This window comes from Cadophora gregata (assembly GCF_030347475.1).
Source record: "Cadophora gregata isolate MNR1 chromosome Unknown scaffold_6, whole genome shotgun sequence".
NCBI lineage: Eukaryota > Fungi > Ascomycota > Leotiomycetes > Helotiales > Ploettnerulaceae > Cadophora > Cadophora gregata.
The window spans coordinates 2,695,329-2,718,920 of record NW_026695929.1 but is presented as its reverse complement, the minus strand read 5'-3'; the positions used below and the strand labels follow the sequence as shown (position 1 = coordinate 2,718,920).

Sequence of the window (23,592 nt, the reverse complement as noted above, 5' to 3'; positions counted from 1 at the left end):
TCACGGTGGCAGGTAACTATTACTACTGGGTGCTGATGCAAGCTTGGCAAAATACATGCAGAAGAGCAGTCGTGAAATAGAGACAGGGTAGAAAAAGGAAAGAAAAGACTGGTCCCCTGAACTATATGCTGCTATTTGCTACATGTCCACGTTAAGCTTGCTTGTTCCACCTACAGGTACAGCTGTGCCGGAGGGTGGTAAGGCTTCGATCTCACGGCAATTACAACATGTAAGGCCTCACATACTTGACCCAAGGAACATCGCCTGCAGAGAAAATAAGGTAATAGGAATACCCACGAGTTTATTGGCAGTTGCTTGACACACTAAGTAGTTGCCCGCGAACAAACAGAGATCTAGTTTCCCCTCCTCCCAAGGGTATCATCAAAACTTCCATCAAATACACACTTATAATCTAACCTCCCTTAACAGGACAGAAGTCATAATTCCCATTAACATTATTGCCCCACCAACTTGGGAACGGAATCGCCTTGCCACCCGCACCAAAGACCGCGAAACTCAGAATAAAAAGCACAGTGAGAGATGCCCCGTCCCAAGCGCCGGTGACAAGGTACGAGTAGTCCTTGAAGATGCGCGGGCGGTAGTTGCGCAGGTAGAATTGGACGAAGAAGCCGGCGAGGATCTGAGAGAAGATGACGCAGGTCTGGGAAGCGTTGTATGGTATGTAGCCGGCGTATTGGATGAATTGGGGGAAGTTGATTTCGCCAATGCTGAAGCGGCCGATTTTGGGTTTGAACTGGAAAACAAATCAGTAAAGAAAGCTAAAGGAGGTTGGGTAAACTTACGTAGACGACAACTCGGTGAACGGCCACGATTCCAGCACCAATGAGAAGACCGTATGGTACAATAGCGTAGGTGGCACCAGTCTTGTACAGATACTTGGCCAAAGCCCAGGAAGTGGCATTAGTGTTATACGATTGAATGGTCGCTCCAGACCAGGAAGAGTCTCCATCAGTATCTCTCAACAGATCACGGTTTCCAGCAACAATGGAGATCATGACGGCATAGTTGATGAAACCACCAACGATGGTTCCATAGATCTGAGTCAAAAACATGATACGAGGTGGGATCTTCAAGTATTCGCCCTGTTTCAGATCATTGCAGAGTTGGACAGCGGAACCAATGACGTTGTGAGACCAGGCGGCAAAGTACATGTTGCCAACAGGACGCTCGGGAAGCATAAGACCAGCGATCAATTTGGACAAGTTGTTGGTAGCGATACCGTTTCCGTAACGGGAGTAGATCAAGCAACTAAAAGGAGCGATGAAACTTCCAATGCAGAGGGAAACGATATAGGCCCAAGCTGGAAGAGTGATGTTCTCTTTGATGACGACGACGAGTCCGAGAACAAAGCTGAACACGAGCAAAGCGACATACCAATACCATGGAGTCTCCTTGTAGTGCTTGGCCATGTGTTGATGGTGACGGTCTCCGTAGGTCCCACCTCTTGAGGTTACGATAGCGTGCTTGATATCACCACCCCAGAAGAGAACAACATGGGCAATCATGGCGCCAATCTAATACAGTCAGCTTTATCCCAGACACGATGGGAATGACTTACAGCAGCATTAGCCATGAACATAGCATAAGCGAAAGTTCCCGTCAATCTTGGGATACCATAGGTAGCCAAAGCCTCCTTATCAAGAACACCTCCAACAAAAACCTTTGCGGTAGGATAAGTCTTTCCCTCTTGAGTGAGAAGTCGAGTCGACATGAACGGAAGCTTCTTGGAACCAAAAGCATTACCGTAGTAGATTGCCAGCATGGCAATGAAGCAGACACCGTATCCGATAGCGGCATTCATCTGAAGCTTGAGTGGAAGCGAGGTATTGAAAGAGGTGATGTATTGCCAATCGAATGACAAGCTGAAAAGTCCAAGTCCCTCGTTGTTGCTGGCACCACCAAAGAGGTTTCTGAGGGTGTCTCCCGTGGTTCCAGTTGCCTTCATTGATGCCAAGCAAGGAATGGAAACAGAGTTGAGCCATGGGAAGATGTATGCTGGGAAAAATTCGTAGGCGAACATAGTTCCGAAAGCATACCAAAAGTATCTGATAGGCTTCGATGACTTGATCTCTTGCCAGTGAAGACCTTGAAGAGTCTTCACTGTAGGAAGCGTACTCCAGTAGACGGCATCGACATGCCAAACGCAGATTGGTCGCATGACACCCGCAAGACCATAACCGAACAGGCCAATGGACAATGTGCTGAGAATGACGGTGGTGGCATCCAACTTCATGTCATAGAAGAGATCTTGAGCCGCAAAAACCTGGATGCTAGGGGCAGCCTGAGATGCAGAAGTGGCAGTGATGGCACAAATGGTATGCTCCTTCAAGTTCCACTCTCCATGATTGAAGAATGACATGACTGAGATCCATGTGGGAACCTTGCCAACACCGCCCTTTGCCCTCCATCTGTTCTCGAATTTATCACCACGAGGAAGGAATTTGGCCCATAATCTACCGACGAAATAGGCGATGAGCACAATGAATGTACCTTGAATGGTGATCATAGTTGGTTTCCACTACAAATCGTTAGACCGTAGATTCCACAAGTGAAAAACACTTACCGAGTAGATCTGATACATGACAGCCTGGAATCCACACAAGAGCGTAGCCAAGAACATGGCACGGAAAGTTAAGGCGGGCTCGAAATCATCGCGCATCGGGAGCAAGTATCTTGCGGCATCCTCTCCAGTGATAATGATAGCATCGTCATCAGTATCGCTCTCCTTGCCAGTGTCGGAGAGGTCTTCTGGGGAAATTTGTTTGATCTCGCCCTCAATTCCTCCCTTTTCAACCGCAACCGAGGTGCGAATCTTCTGGTTGATGGCATCGTGGCTGGGAAGCGTCGAGACTTTTCCCTCAATCGAGTTGACCCCGCCGAGCATAATCTGGTCGGCGTTCATGGCGAAGTCTTGGGGCAAGCAATGCCACTACAGAGCAGATCGTCTTGGGGATTAGAAGCAATGCTAAGATACAGCCAGGACTTGGAAATTCGTTGGCACCTTGGCGAGGGCCTCTTTATAGGATGTTTATCCAAATCCCCATGTGCCCATGCCTTCCTACACCCTCCACAGTGGATTGCTGCAATGTACTGAGGTGGATGATATGCTTTTTCCCTATCGCACGCCTTTTGATGGCGATAATGCGCAAGGACAGGCCTCCCCCTAGCTGACAGCTATCCGGGGAAGGTGGTCGATAGTATTAGGAAGGTAGGGAAGGACATGCAAGAGAAGCTCGGGCTGCATTCTGGAAGACTGAGGATATACCCACTTTCTGCGCCGTTCGAGCTTTCATCTCGCCGGTCCCAGCTGATCCCTTGCTTCATCTGCTCTTTTTTCAGCATATCATACCTCGTACAGAACACAGGAGCGCTGGCATACGTCTCGCCACCAATACCTGCGTGGTCCAAGTGATGAGAAGAACTTGCTCCTTTCGACTTTTCCTGCAGATCTTATCTCAATCCTCGTCCGTCCTGCCCGGACTTGTGATCCCGACTTCTGATAGATTGAGAGGGCCATCGCAGAGTGGTATCAGCGGTTGAAAGAGGGGATTGCGCAACGGTTCCAACCATGCGGACTTCCGTCCCAAATAAGAAGGTCGGTATCGAAGGTGGACCGTGTGCACGAAGATAAGACCGAAATACGAATGAGAAAGCAAACTCAATCTGGAAACCATTTAACCTCAGATCAGCCACTGCACATGGAATGGACGCCGGGGCTGGCGATTGGAGGAAAAGCAGGTTGGTGGATGAATTGAAATGCGAGAAGTCATGGATCGACCAGAAGGAGTTGCAGGACAGAACATCCAGAAACTCGATTAGTATCAAAAATTTGTGAAATGATCAATTTCATGTCACGATGTACTCTCTCTTTGCTTCGGCAATATCTTGGCTTTGGACTGGCGTGAACCGTGCAAAGCTTGACCTGGCGTGGCGCAAAACCTCCCGTCTGGGTGGCCATGAGTTCTGTGCGCCCAGGCACCTCGATACTTTCTCTTGGAACATTCGAAGCTTCCATAGCGCACGCCACTCACTACTCTAGGTCGGCATTCGCAATTACAGCGCTAGAATTTGCAATCCCGAACGATTGGAGAGGAGAGATCGCGACGGCGATCAGAGCTTATCTGGAAGTCAATTGTTATCGCAAGAGATTTGTTAATTGAATAACGAATCGCCTCCATCGCGCCGTGTTCGGAATTGTCTTCATCAGATTCCGAAAGGTAGTGTTGTAAGATAGCAATGGATCTTCAGGATGTTGTTACCGCTGCCAGTCCCAGATCCGGTGGTCGCGTGTCAAATGTTATCGCAAATCGAGCTCCATAAAACATCCAATAAGAAAGTTCGTAGTTGTCGCCATGCTCCTCGGTATCTGAACCTCAGTGCTGGAACGATGAACACGGCCTGGACTTGGTAGCCTTGCATCCTGATTTGCGTTGCAGGGAGCATGAATCGAGGGCCGGAGCATGCGTTCACTCGAGGGCTCGTACGAGATCCAGCATCTACCACGGAATTGGTATTGTGGACGACTCTGCCCCCCTTCATGCAGTTGAAATGGAGATCCTGTCTGTCTTACTTGTGGCAAAGCCAGATAGATCGGTCTCTACTCTTTCCAGAAGAAGGGCGTCCCATGCTGAGAGATATTGACCTGCTTGAATCGTGTTCGGCCCGAGTAACGTTGTAGTTGTACCATTTCGTCCACTTTCCGTTGGTTCCCCGTTGGTAAGTTGAAGTGCCTGCGCCGCACTGAATCCAAATGGATTTGACGCAGGTGAGATCGTCGGACAGCTAGCTGGGTGCAGCGAGACTGCCATTTCATGTAGCTAGATATCGTCGGGTCTCAATCCTGTGTGCTGACAGTCTGGAAGAGCGATCATATTCCATCTCGATACATTGATGGATATTGAAACTCTCCGCATCTTATCGCTTCTTCAATCTATCCTGCTGATTCCCATTAGCTTCTAATTTTCAAGTGCTTTCTCTACATTACACTTCATCTCTTTCTTTAACCTCAGACTTGCGATTTCACCGCCAGATCGCTGAATTTGACATTGCATACTCTGATTCCAGGACCTCTAAGCGCTCATCTTTTCCAGGACGAGAAAAATTGACAATGGAATTGGACGAGATGGCACGAGCCTGAACTGTATGACTTCAAAATCCTTGGATCGAATATCTGAAGAAGTAGAGTTGACGACTCGTTCTTGAAGAAGGAAGGCGGCCACACGTGACTTACAGCAGCCTCAACCGAACCCAGTCTCCCTTTCCAAGGAGCCAAGTACTATTGTCATCCATCAAGGAATAAACGCGACAGAGAGAAGAAAGTGAGGACAGAAGCGGTCTCCAGGTGAGGACAAGAAACGCTTTTCATATGTTCGTCTCCCACGCTAGACTCGGCGACTATCCAGCCGTATTACAGTCTAGGTATTGTCTTGGCACGACAATACCGAGGGCGTGGATTGACCTGACCATTGACAGCTACATATTGCCCATAAACCATGGTTGTGTTGGACCATTGCGGAATTGTGGCAGGGAAACTGTTTGTTGAATAAGTCCCAAAATTATCCACTCAAGTGCATTAAGAAGATTATCTGTTTACTTGATTGGGTACGACAGCGATAGGTTGAGAAGCATTGCCGAGATTTTGAATCTACCACGCGTGAGTTCATCTTATTTGTGAATGACTGCCATTTTGAAATATTAAAATATTCGAAAGCGGAATAGGAACTTACTGTTCTTCACATTTCCCTGCTTCAGATGCTCTCCATAACGGAGTGCATTTTCGTCCATCAAACTTCATACCGTTTTGCTTCTAGGCTGAAGTTAGCAGATCCAGAAACCGAGTTCAAAATGCACGATGAGTCAAAAGCATAAGAGATCAGCTCAAAATCTCGCCAAACGCCATCGAACAGGCGGCACTTCCTGTCGGTCACATCTTGAAAAGTTTTTCCCGGGTGACTGAATGACTTCTGCGATTCGGGTCTTTGGATGGCAGGGCATGAAGTCCGAAAGGCAAGCGGCGAGTTGAAACATTGAGACCAGAGCTAGAGGGCAATAGGGGTGGGGAAGTAAAGTGAACTGAGCCTACTGCTGCATGGGAAAAAGTAAACACACGAGGACAAGAGATGGAATATTGAAGTGTGTGAGAGAGAGAAGCGCTCAAGGGTGCATGGACGCGCACTCGCTAGCTTCGGTAAATATCTACCTCAATAAACCTCACAATGAAGTCATGAAACTATTCAATTGTTACACCACAGATCAATAGAACACTCAAATCCACTACTCACGTCCTGAACACAAACACAAAAAACACGAACATAGAATCTCAATCATCAAATTTTCCACTACACAAAGGCTGGATCAGAGTCCAGCCCACGCGAGAACGCAAGCAAGTCAGCTAGGAGGCAAAACACAAAAAAGCCGAATGGTATCAAAGCACGCTCCAGACTCCCCTGTCCCATCAAACATAAAAACAAACATATACATGTATTCTCCCTCCCATGCACCTTCTCGGGGCTCCAGATCTCTCCTTCCTCTTCTCTCCAACGTGAAGACGTTTTTGCTCCGAAAAACAACTACGCCAAATATCCATCCGAAATATGCGCAATGCGAAAAGTAGCCCCCTTCCCAATCCATCCAAAACGATGGCCTGTGTGCCAACACAGGTGATTAAAAGGCCCACTTCTTACTATTCCCAGGGCGTGACCGTGAACTACCACTCCCCACATCCGCATCATCATCATCCTCAATATCCACCTCAATCTTCGTACCCAGCGCCTCTTTGCCCTCACGGATCATAGCCTTAAGCTGAGCGTCCAAGCGGCGAATACTCTCATCCGCCTCGCGCTCCTCCTTCTTCTTCTGCGCCGCCCACCGCTTGGCTTCTTTCGCTGCGGGACTATCTTGTAATGGGGCACTGGCGTTGCGGAGCGGACTGCCTGTTGCGCGGGGAATGCGGCTTGCTGAGTTCGCAGGTGAGCGTGGAGAGGCATACGAAGCTCCTCGGCTTGGGTTGAGAGCTGGGGATCCGGCGTGGGAGATACGGGAGGTTTGGCTTGGAAGGCCGGGTCTGCGGGCTGAGACTGGGGTTCCGAATCCGGCGCGAGATGCAGGTCGGGCAGTGCTTGCGAGGGAGCGGCGGGAGTTGGATGAAGCGGTTGGTTGGCTGAATCTGGAGAGTCGTCGCTGTACTGGGGCTTTTGAGGGCGTGATTGTAGGGGGGACGACAACCCAGTTCTTTGCAAGCTCCTCATTGGCATTCACAGCAGACTCCTGGTTAGCACTGATCTGTCGCCGCTTCGATGGACGTGGAGGTGTATGCTCGGGTGTTGGATGATCCATATAATCAGGTATGTACTCCAGCTCCTCTATAGGATATTGGCCCGGTAGTGGGGTTGCCCTTCTGTCTTGAATGTCGTCCTTCTCCTCCCACATACTCTGCTCCACAGGCTCAAAGGTCTCCGATGGGTTGATCTGATACCGTGTGCCGCCACCAGCTTGGAATCCACGAAACACAGCTGCGCTACTCTTGCAAAACTCCCATGCTTTCCCAACAACAGCGCCTGCAACCTGTATTGCCGTCTTGCTCCAGCCTTCTCCGCGCGGACTCTCATTGTAGCCTTGGCTGTATCTTCCCCGACCATTCCACTCGCGCCCAAAGTAATCGCCTGGATCTCCCTGCTGTCCCCACAGATCTCTCCTAGACGTCCTATCCGTATCTGCCAAGCTCTTTCTGTATCCCAAATCTCCATACTGACTCTGCATATCGATACCATGTTGCGCAGCCAAACTCGGCGTATCCATGCCTCCAGCAAGTTGGTATCTAGTATTTACGAACGGTTTCGGCGACCCTGGCGTCCGCCCACCCAGATCTCCCATAGTAGACCAATCCTCGCTATCTATCACGTACCCATTCCGTGGTGTCTCGACCCCAGTTCCCTCATGGTAATCCTCCAACGTCCGCTTGCGCGGTCCCAGTTTCGAGCTTCTATCCCCCGCGGACGATATCGACATCACGCTGGCTGTACTTCGAGTAAGGATTAGAGACGACGATGCCGATGCGCTGGGTGTGCGTGGTGGTTGGAAGATGTGGGATTTTGCGCCGGACAGGCGTGGAGGGGCGGTGTCGCGGCTGGCAGGGTGGAAATTGAATGCGCCGGGCATCGCAGAAGGAGAGTTCGCCATCTTTGTGCTCATGCTAGGACGGATCTCATCTGGTAGGCAGGATGGGGTTGTGTAACATGGAATCGGGTCGTTGATGATGACTTGGAGATGTTCAGGATCGATGGGGCGCGGTGGTTCAAGGCGTGCAAACAAAAGCCGAGGCTGACCGAACGAGGCTCTGGAGACAGCTAGCTACCTTGATTCTAGGCAATCAAGATCAAATGGTGGAGCGCGTAAGACACAAGAAAAGAGGCGCCAGCAAGGTGTGACGTTGGAGGCGAGTTCGTGATATTACATTCCATGCGATAATACCTCGAGGGATGTAGCTCGCTGTCTTTGAGGGGACATGAAGCTTGGCTATGTGCGACTCGTGATTGGATCAATTAGACGCGTTGCTACAGCGATGTCCCCCCCTGTGTCAACAAAACCCAACCCCATAAGCTTTCTCACCTGGTACTAAATGGCGGCTGTCGAGCATCATTTTAGGGATCCTCTGGACTTTAAAGGAATTCATTGAAGCGCTGCGTACCGATATCTGTGGAAATCATCGTTTCCAATGATTCCAATCACTTCTACAGGCTCTGGACCGGGCATGATAGGGCTAAGAGTCCACAAGACAGCATGAAGTATCAACTCTCGTGAGTTTGAGGGATTACCGATGTAGCAACTTCGAATAGCTCCCTTCAAGACGCCATACAAAGTGGAACTATTGAGCAGAAACAAGTCACATCCAATCAAAACACAATATAACGGGCGAGCTTTCAAAGAACAAGGCCGTCACTCTCCTCACATTATTCGATTCTGACCGGACATAAGGCAAGTTTACGCCAAGGTCCAGGGATGCTTATCGTGATCTCCGCCCCTGCAGTAGATTCAATGTTGACTTGAGAGAATGATGAGTCAGCACAGCCCTCGCTTCAACAGGAAAGATAATTATAAACATGGAACGGAGCATGATTCAAGAATCGAATAAGCACAAAGGGAGAAGCTTCAATGCGTACTACAGGAACATTCTGATTCTATGACCTAAGTGATGCTGCTGTACCTAAGGATCTGGCTTTTGATCAGGTAAATAATGACATGAGGATCAGAGTTTCGGTTTGGAATGTCAGGCGGATGAAGTCTTTGCCGGGAACCAGATCCAGCTTCACTATTCACAACTTACCATATCTCACAGAAGTTATACTGCGTAAGGGGAATTCAATAGAGATAGATGTCCTTTAGTAATATTGCTTCAATCATCTAAGTAACTACACCTTTCCACTCGTAGCTTTGTTGGGCCCATTGAATGTCTAAATATCCGTCAATGTCTGGCCTAGTAATGAACTTTCGCAATGAACCCATCTTAGATTTTCATAAGTGGATGTCAAAGCGAGAAACTATAATTCCTTAGCAATGACCGAGAAGGCAAAGTCCATTGCTGCGTCTATTTGTTTGTCAACTCAAAGTCTCGCCCCTCCACGACCCCGCAGTGCTGCCAGACCCGACCTGTCTGCCGATGTCCACAGCTTCCCCACATCAACCGTAAGTCCATCCTGCCAGAAGGACTCCACGACGAGTCCCCACGGCTAGTGGACGGTTAAGCCTTCTTCCTGTACTTTATTCTCCTCGTCTTTCTCGATTCCTAGTATTTCCTTTCTCTTCTTATCAATTTGCAAAATAACAATTGTCCCAGAACCTAGCGTCATTTATCACAAACCTCCGCAACCATGGCCCCAACTTCCGGCATCCTGTATGTTACCATGCAGCCCAAATCCACTCTTCCCATCTCTCAATTTCACGATTGGTACAACAACGAACATGGTCCTACTCGTCTTCGCCTGCCATTTGTCACTAATGGCTTCCGGTACCGCGCAAACGACCTGGAGGGCGCGACACCTTCAGAAGCGAAGCCGGAATGGATGGCAGTGTATGATATTACGGATATGGACGAATTGACAAAGGATGCGTATCTGCGATTACGAGACCAACCGGTGAAGAGTCAGCGAGAGGCAGATACCATGAAGGAGATCAAGGTCGATCGAAGACTTTACGACCACTTACAGACGTGGGAGAGCAAGGAGTATACAGTGCTGGAAAAGGTAGAGAATCAAGGGGAAGGGAATGTCATGGTAGCAGTCTTCTTGAGCCTGTTCCCGGGAGAAGAGGCGAAGAAAGAAGTTGAGAAGTGGTATCAAGAGGAGCATGTGGACATGCTGTCGAAGGTACCTGGCTGGCTACGGACACGACGTTTTGTAACGAGCTCAATCGATCCGAAAGCATCCGTCGAATATCTGGCGTTGCACGAATATAAGCCCCAGAACGGATTGGGAGGGTCAGAATTCCAAGCTGCAGTCTCGACGCCATGGGCGAAAGAAATTGGGGAGAAGAGCGTCCGAAATAAGGGGAGAAGAGTCTATGACTTGTACTATACCTTTGGACCTGCTCCGCGATATCTGGCCCCGAATCTCGCATCGTGGCAATCTTCTGACGTCAAGTCCTCTCTCACGAAGACACTACCCGAATCTGTTGGTGGAGCTGGAGCAATTGAATCATTCATCACGACGAAAGATGGAGTGGAACTCCCTTTCCGACTCGAGGGATCGCAAGATCCAGATGCACCATTGATCGTACTCAGTAACTCTATTCTGGTCGACTACAAGATATGGGATGGTTTCTTGGCATCCTTCTTCTCTGTCCCGACGAATAAGAAATACAGAATTCTGCGATATCTTACTCGAGGGCGGAGTTCAAAGTGCGGTACACAGAAGGTCACAGTCGATGTGCTTGCTGCTGATATCATAACACTGTTAGATGCTCTAAGAGTCAAGAAAGCTGCAGCTGTGATTGGAGTCTCGCTTGGTGGATGTACGACACTCAATACTGCGCTGAAGTACCCAGATCGGGTGGGTTCATTCATTTCTTGCGACACGAGTAGTAAATCGCCAGCTGGAAATTCTAAAGCTTGGGGCGAGAGGATTGCGCTATCAGAGAAAGAATCAGCCACTACAACAAGTGGAGAGAAAATTGTAGGTGAAGAGCTTGCTGAGATTACCACGAGGCGATGGTTCGTTAAGGAGAGTTATGATGGTGGTGAGCTGGAAAAGACCTGTTTGCAAGTCAAGGATATGGTGAAGAACAATAGTTTAGAAGGATTCAAGAAGAGTGTTGAAGCACTATTTGAGTATGATTTGAAGGAGGAGATGAAGACCAGTACAGTCAAAGGTGCTTTTGTCGTTGGAAGCGACGACGGAGTTTTGCCTGGTACTATGAAAGAAATGGCTGCTTCGTTTGGAAGTAATGGCGCTGCATACGAGGTTATCGATGGGGCTGGCCATCTGCCTATGGTTGAAAAGCCACAGAAATTCGCGGAAGTGGTCACAAAACTTCTTGGTTAACAGTTGAGAACCTGATAGAGGGGCAATATCTAAAGCGAAATCAATCTTCAGAAACAGATCTACAAGGATATTTACATTTTCATCTTCCACTTGATCCATAGCCTAACTCACGTATCTGGGGCCTTCAAGCTCTAAGAACCCTCCTCATGATCCATCTCCCTCCGTAATGTTAAGATTTCAACCGTGCACTCTGTACCTGTACTATATCACCGGAGCTCTCCCCTCCCGAGAACAGTAACAAATTCAACATGCTCTATCTCTTAACAGGTTAACAGCTCTGCTATATCTCCTAAGAAAAACTCCACTGAACCAGCCGCAGATCTGTCTCCCTGAAAGTATCACCTTCCTCTGGCTTCACAAGCTTGAAGCTCTTCGCAGGCTCAGTTACACTATCCTAGTAGTCTCGGCATGCCTAGGTAGCTCCACAGCGCGTTGTTTTACGCTGGTAAGTGCACGCCCCCACTATCTCTATAGGGAGTGGCCCTATCTTGTAGCCATACAAGCCAAAGGCCTTGCCAGTCGCGCTCCCCGCCTGTAGTCCACCACCAATCAATGTATTAGACTGAACACGCTATGAGTATTTGTCAAGCACTCCAAGAACCCTCGTTAAATACCTGTGTCATATCTACTCGTAGCATCTATTCATCCCACAAATTCACACCCTCTCATCGAAACTCGCTCGCTTGTTGGAAGAGCTGGCATGAGAGTGGGATAGCGACCCTCCATCATCGCTCCGATCTCTAATGGCGCATGAGATGAATCACGCTGGGATCAAATCATTGCAATCCATCTACGACGCTGTCTACGCGTACATTTCGCTCTCCTGAACACGACAATTGAAGCCAGAAGTCCTAAGTGGCTCTCCCAGGTACCTCTAATGAGTAACAATCGGCGCGAGTTGACCGTCAGCTGGTAATGGACCTGTCCTGAAACCAGTAACTTATGCAGAACGTTTGCTGACCGGTGGGTCAGAATGCTACCCGATGATAATCGAAACATATCAGTAACATCAGTACTGTAGAGATTTCATCACACGGATCGATATCCGAGTCGGCTCTATCTTTCCAAGCCGCATAGCCGTCTTTGCTGGAAGTAGAAATACTACGGCTTCCCTCGACTCTCTTCCTCTCCTCGGGATTGTCTCTGTGTTTTTCTTCTCTCTTTGTACTATTACAAGTCGACAAAATGGCCGAATCCACCGGTATGCACTCGATACCTAACGAGGTTTGCATTCCTATCCCGCCATTGAACCGCGAATCTGACAGTTCCCAGATCCTCATCTCCCTCCTCTCCACCTTCCGCACCCTCGAACTCCTCCCCATGACCCTCGTGTCGCACCGCTTCCACTCCCTCATCGTCCGGATCCTCCACCACCGCCTCCTCGAAACAGCACAACTCAAAGACCACAAGCTGATTCTAGAGTGTTTCCACCCCTCCACCAAACTCTCCACTCCCTACCTATTCTGCGACTTCCTGGGCACACATCCACTCAACTCTTCATCCTCCTGCTCCAATGAAGAGTTCCTCTCACAGACAGAGGGATATGCCATTGGTCAACTGGGGAAGCTGAAATCTCTGTACTCGCACTTCCTTCCCCTGAAACCAGACAGTGATAAGAAGGTTGTTCGGTCCCATCCAGCCGGCGGATCATTCTCCATCCCCAACGGCCTAGTCGATGAACACGACCAGTTCGTATGCCAAAACATACACCTGGAATCGCATGAGCCATTCTCCCAATTACAGACGATCACTAGTCTCGTCAAAGTCGGGCCAAAGCGAGGACTTTTTCTCAGCTCCGTCAACATCGGGGATAGCATACTGCGGATCTGGAGGGAGTGGCTTGCGGAGCGGGCGAGGGCTGGAATTTCGGCGGATGATGGAGAGGGTAGTGAGGAGACCGTGAGGCGGAGGTGTGAGGGGTTGCGTTGGGTGGATAATAGTGAGACGGTGGGGTTGAGGTTGAGGGTTGTGGAGAGGGAGGAGGATGCGCCGGTGTTGGTGGGGAGGGATGAGGATCCGGCTGTGAGCTACACGCTGCAGTATGAGGGTATGTTTTCTCCCTTCATGTTCTTCTTTTCTTCTGTCGTCTCGTCTTCCTTTCGTCTTTTCGTCTTTTCTTTGATGAGTTCCTGCTGACGGTTACAGAATTGGTCATCAAGACCACCCAGCTTTTACTCCTGGTCGAGCAGAGTATCGATCAGGAGGTAAATCATTCAGGTAAAGCCGTTGTGATAGGATCGTGGGATCGATGATTCCAGCCACGACATAAACGAAGCAGAAATGTGATATGTAACGATGAAATGTACTTGCGCTTACGATGTGTAGGACAGAGCTGTGGATTAGATGGCGTGTATGTTGTGAATCCTTTGGAAGGCGTTTACCATGGATCATTATTACCCTTGAATTGGCAGCGGTTGACGGAGTTATTTTCGGAGCGCATGTAGGAAGCCTTATTTGCTGGAGTAAAGGGTTTCATTCAGTGGCATCTTGAAAGCCTTCAAATTGAATTACACGTTGTACGGAATGTAATTCCCAACAAGATACTCTTTCTGCCGACACATTTTGCCGGTCTGGACCCTCCATTTATCAACTCTTATGGGATGTATTCGTTGCACCATATGATGTCTGATCCAAGATGAAAACTTCTAGGTTCTTGGAAAAGAAGTCAAGAGCAGTCATTCCATTACAATTTTTTCCATAAAGTTTCCTGTCACCAGAATGATTGTCGGGATTTTCCTAGAATCAGGTTGGCTCGGTTGGGTCTCATCTCACCGGCTAGCAGTTGCACTGGTTTACGAAGTTAGGCATACGAAGCCTTAGCGAGGACTTCCCGTGTTTGGCAGTACCAACAACCAGGAAACTCCTTGGCCCACTGCGCCCCCCAGCCACCAACGAAGCTTATTTTAATCTTAATATTTGTATTCCACCTTTCCCTTTCCCTCCCTGTCTCTTTCTCTCCCACTTATGCTGTTCGTCCGGAGTCCGAACTACATCCCAATTAGAATTCTGTCATCCGACCCTCCACTTACCGCCAGTCGCGTTAGCTTTCGGATCTCACACCCTTTTGGTGATTCTGCATCTACTGCATTGGAGGAAGAAATCTCAAGCTTGTGACCCTCTCCTAAGACGTACGTACATCTTCAACCCCGACTTTCGGTCATTATTCTAGCGCCGACGCGTACTTCCCATGCAGAGAATCCGGATTTCATCCAGTAGTGTTTCAATTGAGCGACGACGATCTATGGGCTCATGTCTAATATGGTACTGAATACTGAAATTCAACTCGTGAGACGAAACATAAAGACTTACAGAAAGGGAATCTGTACTGACTATGTTGCAGTTAAAAATTGGCAATCCAACTGTGCTGCAAGAATGCTGCCAGCACAGCTACATCCATCCCAAGAAGTTGACCGGGACTGGAGGGAAGATTGGGAGTGCTGCACTGTGGGACTAGCCATATCCATTCTTCACTAAGACGAAAAAACAATACCACGAGTCAGATCGCCGTGAGAACTGCCGTAAGCGAGTGCTGGTTGTTGTCAATACCCCACAATACTACCGAACAAATGGCTACTCCCTCCACTTCTGTCAAACTACATATGGCGGGGTACATCCCCCGCCTCAACCCCAAGGGCAAACTTGGGCAGCTTAAAGCTAACCGCCCTCGTCTTTTCTGGCTGTGCGTTGTGTCACTGCTGTCCATCATGTTGTTGATACCTGCTCTCGCTTGCGGGCTGTATTTTGGCCTTGTACATTCTCATCCACATGGACGGAGCAGTTCTGTACCGTTGACTGTTGACCTGGGTTACTCGAAGTACGAGGGAGCGCGCGCTGAGAAAGGCGTTACGCAGTGGTTTGGGATTCGGTATGCTGCTGCTCCAATTGGGGATCTGAGATTTAGAGCTCCGAGGGACCCTCCTGCGAATGCTACACTTCAAGTAGCAAATAAGGTATGCTTCTCCCAAAAGTCACGATTCATTGCTGACATGAATAGCATGGATCTGTATGCCTCGGTTCACCATCAACAAGTCTCGATACGACAAAGTCAGAAGATTGTCTGTTCCTAGACGTCTATGCACCGACCGACAACTCCAAACCACATCCAGTATATGTGTACTTCCAAGGAGGCGGCTTCAACTCCAACGGCTCCCCCAACCTGAATGCCAACAAACTGATCAATGCCGGAGACCGTGATATCGTCGTCGTTACCTTCAATTACCGAGTCGGTCCGTATGGCTTCCTCGCCAGTAAAGAAGTCAAAGCCAATGGGGATTTGAACAATGGCAACCTGGATCAGAGGAAAGTTCTTCAATGGGTACAGAAGAACATCCACCTTGTGAGTCCCTTCTACTTCAAAATCGAATGATTAGACTAACATCTCAGTTCGGCGGTGACCCAACACACGTCACCATCGGTGGCGCCTCAGCAGGCGGCGCCTCCGTCGACCTCCACATGACCGCCTATGGTGGAAGAGACGACAAGCTCTTCCACGCCGCCGCAGCAGAATCTCAATCCTTCGGGTATCAACTCACAATCTCCGAATCTCAATACCAATACGACGCTCTGGTCAAACGTGTAGGCTGCGCCAAATCACCGGATACATTGAAATGTCTCCGCGCTCTCCCTATTGAGACCATCGCGTCTAACAACCCCAACTTACCGTATCCCAACGGACCGGGCGGGTTGCCCAATTACATGTGGAGCAACACTATCGATGGGGTGTTCACGACGGACTACACGTATAACCTGTTTGCTCAGGGGAAATTCGTGAAAGTGCCATCAATATTCGGGTCAACTACTAACGAAGGGACGGTGTTCACGCCCGCGAATCTGAGCAGTGTGCAAGATGTGAATAATTTCCTTCAGGACAACTTCCCAAAATTGACGTCTAGCCAGCTCGCAAAAATTGATGTGCTGTATCCGAAAGCAGAGCAGTATCCTGGGAAGGGTACGTATTGGAAGACGGGCGCGAACGCGTATGGTGATATGAGGTATATCTGTCCGGGGATATACATTAGTTCTGCGATTTTAGGGCGAGGAATGCAGTCCAGTTGGAATTATCAGTACGCTCACTCCATTTTCCCTGTCGTTGTTCCAACCTCTTTCCACTGTACACTTGACATCTCACTAACTATTATTTTCCACTGTAAACTTGACACTTCACTAACTATTATATCAAGCTGGGACGTCCTCTCCCCTGCCAACGCCGCTTCCGGCTTGGGCGTCACACACGCCGTAACAACACCCAGTATCTGGGGAACGTCAACTGCACCAGATAGTGCTCTGACACCTACCATCCAGGCATACTGGACGTCGTTTATTCGCTCCAAGGATCCGAATACGTATAAACTCTCTGCGTCTCCGAGGTGGGAGACTTTTGGGACGGGTGATGTGAAGCGCGTGCTTTTTCCGAATGATCCGAAGAAGGTGAGGATGGAGAGCGTGCCTGGAGATCAGAGGACGAGGTGTGGGTACTTGAGTGGTATTGGTGGAGAGATTGGGCAGTAGGGAGTTATTGGCTTGGTTGTCATTGCGGTTGTGGCTGTTGAGAGCGTTAATACCCAAAATCATACATGCGGTGGTGGTGGTACCTGAATGGTTACATGTTGCAAGGATGATAGGTCGTGATTCGATTTGGCCATGGGGAGTTGGGGCTTGGTCTCCTCGCAATTTTTGAAATTCCTGCATATTTGCGCATTGCATCGATCCAATCTCCATTGGGAGGCTTCAATTCAGACAAAGGCGTGAGCGAGACACAGCATGGAAGAAAAACTCCGAGAACATCAAGCGATCATAGTTCTGAACATATCCACGATATCTTTGTATGATACAGTATATGTACAGCCTATTCAGGTTTCCATTTACATCCGGAAACGTTTTAGTATCGAATTGTCAGGCTTCACCATCAGCCAGCCCGTTTAGCATGATTTCGAACTCCATCACCCGCCACTTATTGCCCGTCCACATTCTTCATCCTGTTAACTCTTTAAATAGTCACTTCATTATTTGCCTCCCTTCACATCAATGCCTTGAGAACGCCTCCGACTTCGCCACTATCTGCAACTCCATTGAACAGGTCGATAGGTAGTCTTCCCCGACATATTCACATCCTTCCTACAGAACTCAGCTTTCCACAACGTCTTCTTCCGTTGGAACGTCACTTACTCTCTCTCTTCCTTCTGCTTGGGTTTTCGTTTTGCTTTGAGATGTAATGTGTTCGTCTCTGAGCAGAGATATGAGCCACCATCTTGTATAAAGCGCCTGGGATCTTAGTTGTGCTGCCCTTGCATTGGTAGATTTGCTGCGATGCCAACAGTCGTAAATATGGCCAGCACCCATAACTTGACCTCGTCCCATCTACAGGGGTAGTTCATGATCAAAGCTACCACAACCGTACCCTGGTAACATTCATATCCAACCGCCGACAGCATATTTACGACCATCACTCATCTCGATCTCTACTCATGAATTCAGCTAGCCAGGGATCATTGAGAACAGACAGCTCATTGACATCCCCATCTCCATTGAGATGGACTTCAATCTCAACATCAACATCTACATCTACATCTCTCTCACTCTCGCTCTCCGTCTCGCTGAAATAAAGCACGTCCTGATATCTATCGTGATAACCAGGTGGAGGAGGTTCGTTTCTAGGTCTTGGATTTCGACCCTGACCCTGACCCAGGGCGGCGTGACCGACGGGAGAGACGCTAGGGGGCATGCTTTTCCCGAAAGTTCGTAGACGATGAAGACCGCGCTGGAGAGGACTTCTACGAACAACTGATTCTAAAGAACGGTCTTCGTGTGGTCGGACTCGGTTAAGTAGAGAGTTGTGTTGGCGGCCGAACCAAGCTCTTGCTTCTCTGATCACGGTTCCTCCTCGTCGTGGAGGGGGATGTGTAGCATTTTGAGTGTCGTCTCTGCGTCTACGTTTACAGTTTTCGATGCAGCGGGTGGTCCAAGAGGTGATAATGTAGGCAGAGAAGCCGAGGAGTAGGGCGCCGAGTATTGCCAGTGCGATATATGCCGTATTGTTGTTATTTTCATTATTTGGTTTGTCGTTGACTGCTGTTGGAGCTGGCGAGGGAGTCAAGTAGCCTGGGTCTGTGGAGAGGGTGTAATTTGCGCCGAGTGGATTGTAGGTTTGTTTGATGGCACAGTAGGACCAGCGCTCGCTGACGTAGGTGTGGTATACCTCATTTTTGGCTATTATTGTGCAGGTTGGAGGAGCTGGAACTGTGGCTGTGGGAGTGGGTTTTAGGACAGCCATTGTGGAAGATTGTGTTGTTGCTGGACAGGAGAGGCTGTGGGAGAAGTTGTGAAGGACGCCAGAAGAACAGTGAGAGAAGAATGTCTCTGGACATTTGTGCGTTTCTCTGCGCGTACATCATGGTGTGGAAGTGTAGTGATGAGTTCTAGAAGCTCTGGAAGCTGGTGTGTGGGCAATTTCATGGATACTAGCCAAGAAAGTACACACTTGAGGCTCTCCGGTCGTTGAAGGTAGGTAGCCCGTATGAAGCTAAGAAGGGCTAAGAACGAACTTCGTACCATTAATTGGACGAGAGGAGATAAATTGGACGGGTCCTAAAAAGGAGCACCAAGCACTCTTAGCATAGGGCTGAAAATGGTAAGCTAAAGCAATACATGACGTCGAACTCAATTCAACTCGCAAAAGCTGGATTCTCGCTGGTCCTCTATCTTGTCTTTCAATATATATAGAGAGCACTAAAATCGCTGAGAAAGATATGCGATACTCGTCGTTTCAATGCATATGCCTTCTTTACAATGCACGTTCTAGTCGCTCTCGCTTCTTATTTGTTGCTTGAAGCTTATGTAAAGTAAGCAGACTCTGAACCAATTCTACACTTCTCTAAGCCATTTAAAGACTTGTTTCAAGCAAAGAGTTCTAGAATTTTCACCGTCTTGGACGAGTACATAGAATACGGGATACGAATCTTGGAGATTGACTTGAGTACATTTATCATTGGCTCTATTTACAGGATATATGTACTCCATCTTGAGCACTTGGATGCGTGGAGAATGTGGTTTTGTAAATTATCATTCTGGCTGAGCCTTACTTCTAGACTGACATGGAAGCCCCAGAATTCGCGATTTCATTTCTTTCTATTAGATGTTGATTTAAATGGGTCTATACAAGAACATCCAGGGGGCGTAGATACATGCACCTACAGGGTTTCTTCGCCCTGTGAGTGGATACCCCAGCCTCGTTGTGAACATGGTCGCAAAATATAAATCGAAATAAAACCTCTCCGCTTCCCTGTACGACTTCCGAACCAATCCTGACGTCGACGCTGCGTTATTTCATATGTTCTGGAACAGATTCATGGACTGAGAACTTCGCAATACCGAATCTGCTACACGAGCAGGCATTGTAACGGTGATGGAACCATGCTACATTGATCCAAAAGTATTCAATATGGACCTGGCCGAATCTGTGTCTCAGCTAGCTGGTGCCTGTCATTACAATTCAAGTTCGTTCAGCACATTTCCATCCTTTACGTACCTAACATTCATTAGCAACTCCAATTGTATTCGGTGAGGAAATACAGCCTGTAGAATGGCAAGTCTTGGTTTTTGCAATCCTTGCATTGGCAATCAACTCCATGGCGCAGCCGTCGGGATACATAGAGCCCTCAATTCCAACGCGTTTTCGTTTGTACCTTTGCAGCTCTCCAATAGTCTGCACATGCGATGCTGTCGCAATGGTTGTGCAACTCCTGACGACGATGATCCACCTTTGGATCCCACTCTCTTCCGCGCTTGCCGTGGTTGTTTATGAGCGTTCTGAGAATATGATCGACGACCTTGGACTTGATGGTAAAGAAGATGACAAGGACAAAACCTATTTGAGTTCCGTCTGGCCCCGGTGGTTATTTTTTATACTTGGTGTTCTGCCGCCGAGTATCAAACTTGCTTCTTTCTCTGGAACCCCTTGGACGAAAATATTTGGCATGATGTTCTTGGTATCATTCTTGATAATAGAGCTTTTCAACTTGACTGCTTTCAGTGTTCTACGAAAGCGATTGTCAGCAGTAGACCACACTTTTAAGAGCCTGAGGACCATCAGAAGGGGAACTGCTGGAAAGTGGGAGATGCCACCATCGCTGGCTATATCCCTGTTTAAGGCAAAATCCAGCTCAGTCTCGACGAGTCTTTTTCTAGCCAGCCAACCTGTTGATCGCAAAGGGAGTCTTGGCGATGATGCCGCAGGACGAGGTTTCACCCGGGCTCTGCGAATGATTGCAACAGTCTCCTTTGGTATTGCCTTGATGGTACATCTAGGCTTACTTGTCTGGGCCATCGAAAGTATCTGGCTCACAGCTAACATCAGCATCAGAGCAAATTCAGCTTGCAAAATCCCCGACAACCTTGCAGTGCTGTTCCTCAGCCTTGCAATGGGGAGCTTGGAAATGATGGAAGAGTCAATCAAGATCGGTGAGGTACAGAATACCTTTGCTTTGGCGGCCCGACTCCCAATAATTCCAATACCGGACATCACAACCATCAATGAGACCCTGATCAGTACGCAATCATCTTTAAAACAAGGATCCTGTCATCTCGACTTGCAATCTGCTATACGTCTTCTCAAGTTCATGCAGGCTGCTACTTACCCTGCCTCAAGCCTCGAACCAAATATCCCAAGTTGTGACTAGCTTCGAGGGGAGAATTGGAACATACTGTAGCGAGCCACCGCTCTTGAAGACCATGTCGATCTTGACAGCCTTCATGTTCCTGGTACTTATGCCACCAGTCGTTACTCTTGAGCTTCAAGTCTTGCTCGGGTGGGCGAATCCACGGTGGAAGATTGTCGCTGGCAAGCTCTGGACCTGGATTCTCTTCGGCATGGGAGCATGGCTGGTTATGCCAGTACATTATCAAGAGAGCCTATATGGTTTTCCAGAGTACAGGCTCCGTGCTTGTGTTTGTATTTGTGTCGTATGTTACTTCTCCGCCTGGCAATTCATTTTGGAGTGGGCATTCAGACGAGAGCCGAGAATTGGGAGTGTTTTGCTTGTACCATGGCACCCTGCGAGAGAGAAGATGAAAACTAAAGCGAAGGCATTCGCGGGAAGAGTAGCGGACTTAAATGGTGACGAAATCTTCGAGATGGAGCCGCTTATAGAGCGGGATGTGACTGAAGCTGATGTCAGCGAGAGCATGAACGACGTGGAGCTAGGACAGGTATCTGAGCCGGAGATCAAGCAGAAGATCGACAGATTTGAGTTGAGCGGCGAGCCTTTCGCTCTCTGCTTCTTCGTAACTAATATTGTGGTCCTTGTCCTATGGTATGCCTATATGTACGATCAGACAAAAACCATCAATCCAGGATGGACTCATGTGTTTGGAGAAGCTAGATAGGTCATAGCCATGCTGCAGGAGCTCATCGCTTACAATGATAAATGAAAAAGTTGACCATAGTAGAGAGGACGATGAACATGAAGGCAATGCAGGAAAATTGTCGCCGAACACACTCTGGCCGCCCCGATAATCTCAAAGTCGAGACCCGTACTGCTGCATTATCTGTAAAAGTCTTCATAGCCATGTTAATGTCTAATACCGAATAGTCACATCTTCATTGCCGATTCAATGTAGTGGAAACCAGCCCTTCACTCCACTCGTCTTGGCCTCCCAACAGTAGGCCCTTGCAAATCCTCTCTAACGCCTGTTTCGAGTATTTCTCGAAGCATATTCCTGTCGCCAATAATAACTCCGTTGACCATGCTCGTATCCATACTTCCTCTCCTCACATCCAATACCCCTCCTTCCAAATCTCCTTCCTATACCCTTCCGTCAACCTAGGATTCTCACCAAACCTCTCCTGCCACCCTACGAATCCCCTATCCAGCACGTAAACTTTCTGCTCTTTCTTCTCACCATCCTCCTCAACATCTTCCCACGCTTCATCCTTTCCCCCTTCTCTCTCCCCCTCCCCCTCTCCCTGCCCCGTCGCCTGCTCCTCCCTATTCTTCTTCAACACCTGTCCAACCCCACTCCCGCTCTGTAGATTCGCACTCAGACCAAGAAGTCTATCTCGTTCACGGATGTAGCGCAAGGCTGCGGACGGACCACGCTGCTGCGATAGCGCGCAGTGGAAGACGACGGTGTCTTTATCTTTGAGCTTGCGTACTAGTTCGGGGATTTTGGTGTCGAGGGTTGTGGAGGGCGCGTGGATGGAGTGTTTAATGTGGCCGCCGATATGGTCTGCTTTGGTCAGTTCATAGTTCCGAATGCTGTGTATGATTTGGACTTGGGTTTAGGGTTTGGGAGGAGGGAGACACTGACCGTCATCTCGAACATCAATGATAGCGATGTTCGATGGAGGGGTAGAGGAGTCGACATTGGAGGAGGCTTGGGAGAGGAGAATTTTGGAGAGGTCGGTCGAGGAGAGGCGGGGGAGGTTGGCTATTGAGTGCATTGACATCTTGGGCATCCAGTTTCTTTTGGGAAAATTTGTCGTTGTTGTTGAGGGGTGTTAGCTGTGCTGTTGATATGTGGAGGGGTTGATGAAGGTTGACTCCTTTGGACGTCTGCCTTGGCGTGATGATCCCTGCTCGACCCCTCCATTGCCGGACTCGCCTATAAGCCATTCTTCAGTTTAGCGTGATTCTTCGGTAAATAACGCCGACTCACCGACTTTTGCTATAGACCCTACTAAAATATAATGACCTAGAATTGTAACCTCTATAACTCTATTAAATCTCTATCGATTTTCTTCGGAATTAGGTTATTTTAAAGCTTTTACTTTAAATATTCGAACCTAAGCCTGCGAGCTATCTGATATTATAGCTCTGAACCTGCTAGCTTAGAAAGTATTAAATATCAACTAAATATTATCCTATAAAGTTAATATTAACCTATAAGCTCTTACTAGAGAGTTTAGAATAATATATAAGATAATATACAAGTAGAAACAGACTCTAGATCGTTAGATATTACCTTCGGAATATTATCGCCGTAGCCCTCTACTTATTATTACTAATAATATAAGTGAATATATTAAGGCGTTACTTAAAAG

General features: G+C 48.4%; 7 protein-coding genes across 8 annotated transcripts; 3 read left to right on the top strand and 4 right to left on the bottom strand.

Annotated features, from left to right (window-relative positions):
- Nucleotides 1-90: 90 nt before the first annotated feature.
- Nucleotides 91-5,065, bottom strand: ONS95_012712 (uncharacterized protein). Of its 2 annotated transcripts, XM_058506358.1 has the most exons (5): nucleotides 5,006-5,065; nucleotides 2,585-4,956; nucleotides 1,580-2,539; nucleotides 804-1,535; nucleotides 91-754 (listed from the first exon to the last, which is right to left on the bottom strand). In XM_058506358.1, the coding sequence occupies exons 2-5, from the start codon at nucleotides 2,921-2,923 to the stop codon at nucleotides 413-415; spliced, it is 2,373 nt and encodes a 790-aa protein (XP_058358885.1). In that variant the 5' UTR covers nucleotides 2,924-4,956; nucleotides 5,006-5,065; the 3' UTR covers nucleotides 91-412. The 2 variants fall into 2 exon arrangements, with proteins under 2 accessions (XP_058358885.1, XP_058358884.1); XM_058506357.1 differs by lacking the exon at nucleotides 5,006-5,065 and having other exon boundaries at nucleotides 1,580-3,929.
- Nucleotides 5,066-6,684: 1,619 nt separating this feature from the next.
- ONS95_012711 (uncharacterized protein) lies at nucleotides 6,685-8,211 on the bottom strand (the record flags this gene model as incomplete). Its single annotated transcript, XM_058506356.1, has 1 exon — nucleotides 6,685-8,211. One exon carries the CDS (start codon nucleotides 8,209-8,211, stop codon nucleotides 6,685-6,687), a length of 1,527 nt encoding a protein of 508 aa, XP_058358883.1.
- A 4,281-nt stretch (nucleotides 8,212-12,492) lies between these two features.
- Nucleotides 12,493-14,432, top strand: ONS95_012710 (uncharacterized protein). The gene is made up of 4 exons (XM_058506355.1): nucleotides 12,493-12,518; nucleotides 12,577-12,779; nucleotides 12,828-13,602; nucleotides 13,701-14,432. The coding sequence occupies exons 2-4, from the start codon at nucleotides 12,741-12,743 to the stop codon at nucleotides 13,805-13,807; spliced, it is 921 nt and encodes a 306-aa protein (XP_058358882.1). The 5' UTR covers nucleotides 12,493-12,518; nucleotides 12,577-12,740; the 3' UTR covers nucleotides 13,808-14,432.
- Nucleotides 14,433-14,488: 56 nt separating this feature from the next.
- On the top strand, nucleotides 14,489-17,479 carry ONS95_012709 (uncharacterized protein). Its single transcript, XM_058506354.1, has 6 exons — nucleotides 14,489-14,683; nucleotides 14,749-14,840; nucleotides 14,896-15,505; nucleotides 15,550-15,891; nucleotides 15,939-16,618; nucleotides 16,736-17,479. Exons 3-6 carry the CDS (start codon nucleotides 15,122-15,124, stop codon nucleotides 17,061-17,063), a joined length of 1,734 nt encoding a protein of 577 aa, XP_058358881.1. The 5' UTR covers nucleotides 14,489-14,683; nucleotides 14,749-14,840; nucleotides 14,896-15,121; the 3' UTR covers nucleotides 17,064-17,479.
- ONS95_012708 (uncharacterized protein) lies at nucleotides 17,468-19,150 on the bottom strand. Its single transcript, XM_058506353.1, has 2 exons — nucleotides 17,721-19,150; nucleotides 17,468-17,669 (listed from the first exon to the last, which is right to left on the bottom strand). The coding sequence occupies exon 1, from the start codon at nucleotides 18,823-18,825 to the stop codon at nucleotides 17,998-18,000; it is 828 nt and encodes a 275-aa protein (XP_058358880.1). The 5' UTR covers nucleotides 18,826-19,150; the 3' UTR covers nucleotides 17,468-17,669; nucleotides 17,721-17,997.
- A 490-nt stretch (nucleotides 19,151-19,640) lies between these two features.
- On the top strand, nucleotides 19,641-22,084 carry ONS95_012707 (uncharacterized protein). Its single transcript, XM_058506352.1, has 2 exons — nucleotides 19,641-20,047; nucleotides 20,094-22,084. Exons 1-2 carry the CDS (start codon nucleotides 19,957-19,959, stop codon nucleotides 21,227-21,229), a joined length of 1,227 nt encoding a protein of 408 aa, XP_058358879.1. The 5' UTR covers nucleotides 19,641-19,956; the 3' UTR covers nucleotides 21,230-22,084.
- On the bottom strand, nucleotides 22,085-23,216 carry ONS95_012706 (uncharacterized protein). The gene is made up of 3 exons (XM_058506351.1): nucleotides 23,208-23,216; nucleotides 22,860-23,153; nucleotides 22,085-22,778 (listed from the first exon to the last, which is right to left on the bottom strand). Exons 2-3 carry the CDS (start codon nucleotides 23,005-23,007, stop codon nucleotides 22,321-22,323), a joined length of 606 nt encoding a protein of 201 aa, XP_058358878.1. The 5' UTR covers nucleotides 23,008-23,153; nucleotides 23,208-23,216; the 3' UTR covers nucleotides 22,085-22,320.
- Between the last annotated feature and the right edge of the window lie 376 nt (nucleotides 23,217-23,592).

What these genes read in the sequence shown, in the direction of transcription:
- ONS95_012712 (XM_058506358.1), bottom strand. Translation starts at nt 2,923, where the DNA reads ATGAACGCCGACCAGATTATGCTCGGCGGGGTCAACTCGATTGAGGGA. An exon ending in TCATGTATCAGATCTACTCG is followed by an intron (nt 2,540 to 2,584) that starts GTAAGTGTTTTT and finishes AACGATTTGTAG; the next exon opens with TGGAAACCAACTATGATCAC. An exon ending in TTCACCGAGTTGTCGTCTAC is followed by an intron (nt 755 to 803) that starts GTAAGTTTACCC and finishes TTTGTTTTCCAG; the next exon opens with TTCAAACCCAAAATCGGCCG.
- ONS95_012710 (XM_058506355.1), top strand. Translation starts at nt 12,741, where the DNA reads ATGGCCGAATCCACCGGTATGCACTCGATACCTAACGAG. An exon ending in TGCACTCGATACCTAACGAG is followed by an intron (nt 12,780 to 12,827) that starts GTTTGCATTCCT and finishes GACAGTTCCCAG; the next exon opens with ATCCTCATCTCCCTCCTCTC. An exon ending in CTACACGCTGCAGTATGAGG is followed by an intron (nt 13,603 to 13,700) that starts GTATGTTTTCTC and finishes TGACGGTTACAG; the next exon opens with AATTGGTCATCAAGACCACC.
- ONS95_012709 (XM_058506354.1), top strand. Translation starts at nt 15,122, where the DNA reads ATGGCTACTCCCTCCACTTCTGTCAAACTACATATGGCGGGGTACATC. An exon ending in TACAGAAGAACATCCACCTT is followed by an intron (nt 15,892 to 15,938) that starts GTGAGTCCCTTC and finishes CTAACATCTCAG; the next exon opens with TTCGGCGGTGACCCAACACA. An exon ending in CAGTCCAGTTGGAATTATCA is followed by an intron (nt 16,619 to 16,735) that starts GTACGCTCACTC and finishes TATTATATCAAG; the next exon opens with CTGGGACGTCCTCTCCCCTG.
- ONS95_012708 (XM_058506353.1), bottom strand. Translation starts at nt 18,825, where the DNA reads ATGGCTGTCCTAAAACCCACTCCCACAGCCACAGTTCCAGCTCCTCCA.
- ONS95_012707 (XM_058506352.1), top strand. Translation starts at nt 19,957, where the DNA reads ATGGAACCATGCTACATTGATCCAAAAGTATTCAATATGGACCTGGCC. An exon ending in TGCCTGTCATTACAATTCAA is followed by an intron (nt 20,048 to 20,093) that starts GTTCGTTCAGCA and finishes AACATTCATTAG; the next exon opens with CAACTCCAATTGTATTCGGT.
- ONS95_012706 (XM_058506351.1), bottom strand. Translation starts at nt 23,007, where the DNA reads ATGCCCAAGATGTCAATGCACTCAATAGCCAACCTCCCCCGCCTCTCC. An exon ending in CATTGATGTTCGAGATGACG is followed by an intron (nt 22,779 to 22,859) that starts GTCAGTGTCTCC and finishes TGACCAAAGCAG; the next exon opens with ACCATATCGGCGGCCACATT.